This window comes from Alosa pseudoharengus, unplaced genomic scaffold (genome assembly GCF_046254945.1).
Source record: "Alosa pseudoharengus isolate Yale_2024_CS ecotype anadromous, Long Island Sound unplaced genomic scaffold, YU_APseudo_1.1 YU_APseudo_1.1_scf_5, whole genome shotgun sequence".
Taxonomy (NCBI): domain Eukaryota; kingdom Metazoa; phylum Chordata; class Actinopteri; order Clupeiformes; family Clupeidae; genus Alosa; species Alosa pseudoharengus.
The window spans coordinates 30,234,795-30,241,479 of NW_027468837.1; the positions used below are offsets into that span (position 1 = coordinate 30,234,795).

General features: G+C 40.9%; 1 protein-coding gene across 1 annotated transcript; it reads left to right on the forward strand.

The window, feature by feature from the left end:
• Positions 1-4,703: 4,703 nt before the first annotated feature.
• cyb561d2 (cytochrome b561 family, member D2) lies at positions 4,704-6,642 on the forward strand. The gene is made up of 3 exons (XM_076269280.1): positions 4,704-5,091; positions 5,530-5,567; positions 5,728-6,642. The coding sequence occupies exons 1-3, from the start codon at positions 4,965-4,967 to the stop codon at positions 6,229-6,231; spliced, it is 669 nt and encodes a 222-aa protein (XP_076125395.1). The 5' UTR covers positions 4,704-4,964; the 3' UTR covers positions 6,232-6,642.
• The last annotated feature ends 43 nt before the right edge of the window (positions 6,643-6,685 follow it).

Genomic DNA, 6,685 nt, shown 5'->3' on the forward strand with positions numbered 1-6,685 from the left:
CTCAGAATGACCTATGCTGATGGGCATGACCCAAGCAAGGGACCTTGTCGACGTTAGAGGGTCATTCACAGGTGAAGGACACAACACATCTATGCCTATTATGTTCTGGCAGATAGCATATGGTGTTTTGGGTGCTGAAAAAATGGTAAAGGCTCCATTCTAAAGGACCCAGAGGAGGCAGTGGATCGCCAAATATATGGTTATTGAAGCTGTGCTGTATTGAACAACACCCAAAGCTCAGAGGGAGTGATCATAGAGTCAGCAATGTATTAAAGGCTATTAACGGATCATCACAGAGAATCCCATGATGTGTGAAGTCTGAAGCTGTATTATGTTCAGACAGTAGATTATAGTATGAACAGAATGCTTTTCCTTCTCAGGGATAGACTACTACATCCTGTTTAATTGAACCTCTGTCTGGCACTCTCATTTAGATAAAAGGAATGGTGTTTTCATGGTGTAGTCATCCTCTGGGTATCTAAAACACAAAACATAGAGATTTAGATTAGGTCTGCACTATAATTCCGTAAGATTAAATGATGAAGAAATTAATTTTAATCTCCAACAGGACAACACATGGCAATGTTTTCATGGCAAAAGAAATTATAATTTTAAGATATCAGGATCTTAACAACAACAAAATAGGGCTGGTGTGTGTGGCACATGAGACATCGGCGCGCACGCGCGCACACACACGAACACACACACGAACACGAACACGAACACACACACACACACACACACAAACACGCTTCGAGGAAATGTATCCTTGCATCCTCGTCGTACTCAGCCCTGTAGACGCATAGTCTACTATGACAGCAGAGTAATGACGTGCAAAATACGCACTTTTTCATGGCCTGCCGAACCGTAACCCTTAATTTGGTGACATGAATGAAAAGTGGCTAGCCGACATCCAGACATGCCAACTGGGGCATCGGGAAAGCACAACAACTGCAATTAAGAAACTTTGTCGCTTGGAAACTGAAAGAGTTGTTTGAAAACTATGGAGTAGTTATGTGTCGTTACATTCCCCTGAAATTAAATTTCATTAGGTTTAGGCCAGGGAGCTGTGCAGAAAATATAGAACCTGTTTTCATAACACTGAATGATAAAAATCAAATTCACACCATAAAAGTTTAGCAATTATCTAGGCTACCTATATGTAAATACAATTTTTAGAGAAAAACAATCTGAATCTGCAATGTACATCTAAACAACAGATTGCATGCATGACAAGAAGCTTAACAAACCTTTATAGCATATATTTAGGTCACCACCACGCTGTCCATGTGAGCCAAGCCTCAAAATACATCGCTCCAACACGAACAAAAATCACCAGCAAGGTATCCATTGCGTTTATTTGTGCATTTACCTAATGAATTCACGTCAGGCAAGTCGGTTTTTATTTACCTATCTATTGAATTGATGTGTAGTTGACAGAACACGCTCTTTTTAAATCCAGTTTGGAAATCAGTTGTGTTCCTCTTATGCCTGTCCTGGCGAGTCAGATCTTCACGAATTTCCATCAGAGCACGTAGGCTTCGAAGGTGTTGATGACAGGAGAAGAGAGACCCAGCAGGTTTGTAATCCACCATCCATCCAACCTACTTGGTGTGTGGAGCATTTTGCGCATGCACGTCAAACGACAGATTAGTCGCTAATCTCCCCTCAGTGGCTGTCCTATTTCATGCAGGAAAATGCTTCCAGCTCTCTTGCTACAGCCTCCTCACTGGGCCAAATCCCGCAGAAACAGTGAATCCATACAAATTAAAAGCAATCAAAATGGGTTGAAGGGCAACGATAATTGAAATTATTTCAAAATTACTCTGTGGCCAGAGAAATCTTCAAAAAATGGTTTTATCCTCTAAAGATTGAACCTGTCTAGCAATCACTTGTGACTCAAGTGGACCCATGTTGTCCGACCATGTTAAGTAGACATGTTCAGATTTAAGAAAGTCATATGGAGGACATAAGCATGTACAACAACAAAGATCTCAACATCAACATTCTTGGGATAGTGAACAATAACAACAGCAGGTAAATAATTTTGAGTAGACTGACTATGCTTTTGTTAATTTTTAACACTATTGTTAACATTTTAAAGTGGAAAGTGGAAGATTTGCATAAGCAGTTATATAGCGACTAGAGTGAAACTGAGAGGGAAGAAGATTGTCGATGAATAAATATAAGGTCATGTCACTATAGAGAATCTAGGCAAAAGTAAGAGATACTCTATCATCTTGGCACTAATTGAAACCCCACTGAAGTTGTGTAGTAGCCTATCTCTGCATCTTTCAAAACCTCAACATTTATTGCTCCACCCTACCACCTGTTCGCCCTTCTTAACACTGTGCTTCATGCCTTCCTGGCAGATGTTGCCTTTTTATTGGTCAAGAAGTGTCTGCTAAATGTAATGTAATGGTAATCAAAGGAAAGACTTAGCCTGGAAGTCAACACAACAGCCACAGATAACAGTAGCTCTGTGTAACATCGTCTGTCTGGCAGAGTGCCTCGGGTCACAAGGAAGGGAGGAATTCCTACTGGGGAAAAAAATGTTTTAATTGGTTTTGAGGGTCTGATTTTGTACGGTCAGTGCATTCCCCAATTATTCTACTTACTCTGGGGCATTTGTCTATCTATATGCTTACACTGTCTTCTGGTCTAGTTGCAATAAAACAGGTTCAATATCAGACTATTTCTGAGTATACTGACTTTCAGCAAACACAGGAGTGAAAAAAGAAACCTGTCACATGACTTTCTGACAAGATTACACATCAGTGTCGTAAGCATCCTGCTCCCGTGCGCACGCACACACACACACACACACACACACACACACACACATTTAAATTCATTATTTGGATTAGAAGATAAGCATCACAACATTTGACAAAAAGGCACACACCACACACACACACACACACACACACTGGTTACAATATATTATCATAAAAAAGTAGTTTAAAGAAAAGTCAAATGTAAAATAGCTTACATTAAGTAATAATGCTTGCAAAACACTACATAATTTAACAGTAACAATAGTAAATAACCATAATGACAATAAACATAATACAAACCATCGTAATAATCGAATTAATGAATTATATAAGAAGTAAACAGATGAGTCTTTAAATGCTTTCTAAAAAAAACTATCACAGACTAAACTATAAACCACAGCGAACACCAGGTAAAACATTCCACCAACGAGCAATCACAGACAATGTCAATGTCAATTTCAATGTCAATTTTATTTATAAAGCGCATTTACAGATGGCTTAGCCGCACCAAAGTGCTTCACAATAAAGTGCAATAAATAAAAACAGGAAGGCACAAAACAAAAAGGTTAAAATAAATTAAGAAATGCAGAAAAAAGAACTATTAAAACTAAACACTGGGGCATAAAGGGAGACACTAGCCAAAGGCAAGTGAAAAGAGGTGGGTCTTTAAAAGGGCGGTAAAAGCACACAAAAAGCAGACAAAAAGTATGTATGTGTTTTTTTCGTGCCCCAAAAAATAGGTGACATGGGGTCAGAATGGTCAACGCCAGAATTCAGTGCATTCTCCTTCTGTGTTCTGCAGTTCCATATTCCAGAGCAAATGTAATCTGCTCTCTGCGTAAAGCAGGCTTTACTCAGGGGAGGCCTCTGCAGGCCTTTTGACAGCTCTGCCAGCCAGAGTTGGCTCTCAACCCAGTTCCATTCACATCACTGAGCACAGCTGAGAGGCTGGTGATGTATCCCTCCAGGCTGCTCTGGTGTTAAAGAACCAACAGATATATTGATGTGCTTTGGTCACATTTCTTTTCTCTCCATTATTTTTTATCCATTAATATAATTGTATAAGGAAGTTGATTTTGCGGTCAGATCAGGCCTACAAACTTAATTGAAACAAATAATTAACTGAAATAAACAACAACTAGGCTAGCAACACCATTATTATTATTGTTGTTGTTATGAGGATCAATGTAGGTAGGCTAGATCTCATAGTCATTCTCTTGGCCTCTTTGTAGGCTACATGTGAGCTATCTGCCACAAGGCCTCACTACTCCATTCCTGAATTACTCACAACTTGGACTTCCAAGCTTGTAGGGCTTACCCTACACATAATGTCTAATATTAGGCTACTTATACTCTCTCTCTTATCTGTGTCACGGCATCAAACAGAATTTATGGAGACCAAAAATATTTGTTAAGGGACAGCAAATGCAAATGTATCCAAAGTGAATTCAGGAAAAACACCATCTGGACGCTGAGCATGGTTCTTCTGCATGACATGCATGCATGCACTCTCTAACCGTTAGGCCTACACCTGCATTAATCTTTAGGCTTAATTTTAGGCTAACCATTCAACAGTATCAAGAAAACGACATAGGGGTAGGCTTTTATTTTTTATCCACAATTCCGTAGTATTCGGCTACAATTCCCAATTTCTGAAATTGTGCGTATTGTTGATACTTTCATGCGCACTTGTTTATTATCTTGTTATTTACTGAGTGAAAATGAGATAGCATCCTTGTGTGGTATAGTGATAAGTCTCTCCGAAAAAATGTTAGTGGACCTTGGAGACCCGATCTCTTTTACACAGTACACAATATAACCACTGGGTTGCGCTCTCCAGTCTATTGCGCAGGACATGCCCAATGCTCTGTAGCCTAATCCCAACTCACCAGCATCAGCCCACGTCATCAGGAGTCACGTCGGAGAATCGGAAACGCAACGCGTTGTGACGAAGTGACGATGCGCAGCAATTTGACTTTTTACGAAATATAGGGATCAGATAATTCCCTCACAATAATGAAACTAGTTTATGTTAAAGTAATAGCGACAGTATCATAAGTAAAAATCGCTCATATTCTGCGTCACTGCTGTCTCTAGTTCCGTGAGTTTAAATGAGGCTACCGGCCTTTTCCCCAATCGTTGAACTACAGTAGCCTTTGCTATCTAACCCCATTTCTGTCGAGCGCAATGACACAGTCGGTGCAGTCGGAGCCTTGGATTTACGGGGTCACAAGGTTTTTATTCGCGTCTCTCACTCATGTTGTATCCACGGTGTTCACTGTGTTTGTGGCGTTGCTGTCCAGTCCGGGATCGAGTAAGTAGCAATGCACTGCACGGCGGGGAGTTAGCCTAGGCTGCTCTTGATGAGTTGTGCAAGTTGTCAAGAGTTAAAGGTCCCACAATAGGGGTCAATTTTACGGAATTATTATCTCTTGTGCATTCTGGTTTGATATGCATTCACACATCACAGGCTTAAAATCAAAGGCCTTAATGGACTAAGAACAGAAATGTAGTGGCCCTTATACTTCAACACTGTACCCGTGGCCTACACAGGAGTATGTCTGGCATAGACAGCTATGGGCAATTCCACGCAAAACTGTCACATCCATAACGCCAGCACAATGCCATGGTATTTAGTTGGCGTTATGGATGTGACAGTTTTGCATGGAATTGCCCCTATGCCAAAAAAAGTTGAGGGCAATTAACTTTTAATTGTCAAAGTCACTTAGTGTTTCCCTGCTGTTTTCGCTAGGTCTGTTCTCCTGGCATCCCTTTCTCATGACACTGGCGGTGAGTAACACCAGACACAGGGTTAAACTTATATCTAACCTGAAAAGACATGTTACACAGTGTATTTGATCATGTCTGAACTGCTGTCCTCTGATGTGATGTGATCTGTCCTAAGTGAACCTCCAAGCACTTGAACTCATCCTTTTTCGTCTCCTGCCAGTTTTCCTTCTTCATGACTGAAGCCGTGCTGCTCTTCTCTCCACACTCTTCTCCTGTCCGGAAACTTTCCCATAAGACCAAAGGCCGTCTCCATTGGGTACTGCAATGCCTGTGCGTCACCTGTGCCTGCCTGGGCCTAGGTGCCATCTCCTACAATAAACACTTGAATGGCAAACCCCACTTCACGTCGTGGCATGGACTCCTGGGCCTTGTAACCATAGTGATTGTGGGACTCCAGTCCCTTGCCGCCCTACCTTTGATCTACATCAAATTGGCCAAGGGCTGGTCGTTGGCGAAGCTGAAGCGCTACCATGCGGTGACAGGCCTCCTGACGTACCTGCTCGGAAGTGGCAGTCTGCTCTTAGGTCTCTGGTCAGCATGGTTTACAGGCACGGTGAATGGACATGCCTGGTACCTGGCAGTGCTCTGTCCCTCTTTGAGTGCACTGGTGATCATGAGCCAGGTCACTAATGCTTATCTGGCCAGGAAACAGATGAAGTCCTGACTGAAAGGATGACCTGTTGGTCAGCTGCAGTATTACTTTTGAAAAGGGAATTATACCGTGTGGTCTTCACAAGAGCAAGGGCTTTTTTCAACTAAGGTATTGTCATTTTTGCTAATTTTGACAAGAGAGATTTCTTCTGTGTAATTTTTTCCTTGTGCAACTTTACATTCCACAGATGAGGCAATCCTGTATTGAGCATGCATAAAATCATAAAAAAAATAATTTATTTTCAATATGCATTTTAATACAAAGCTGTCTAATTGAAACAGTGTCATTGTTAAGACATTTTGATTTCTAATGTACTGAAAATTGCTCAGACTGAAGTTACTGATGTGTGTCTATCTATTTGTACAATTTGATGAAACGGGTTCATTTTTCATAGTGTTTTCTATTAAAAAATAAATGGCATCAGCTAATTGTAAGTCCAAACAGAGAGTAATGTTTAAACAGAAGA

What these genes read in the sequence shown, in the direction of transcription:
- cyb561d2 (XM_076269280.1), top strand. Translation starts at nt 4,965, where the DNA reads ATGACACAGTCGGTGCAGTCGGAGCCTTGGATTTACGGGGTCACAAGG. An exon ending in GCTGTCCAGTCCGGGATCGA is followed by an intron (nt 5,092 to 5,529) that starts GTAAGTAGCAAT and finishes TGTTTTCGCTAG; the next exon opens with GTCTGTTCTCCTGGCATCCC. An exon ending in CCTTTCTCATGACACTGGCG is followed by an intron (nt 5,568 to 5,727) that starts GTGAGTAACACC and finishes GTCTCCTGCCAG; the next exon opens with TTTTCCTTCTTCATGACTGA.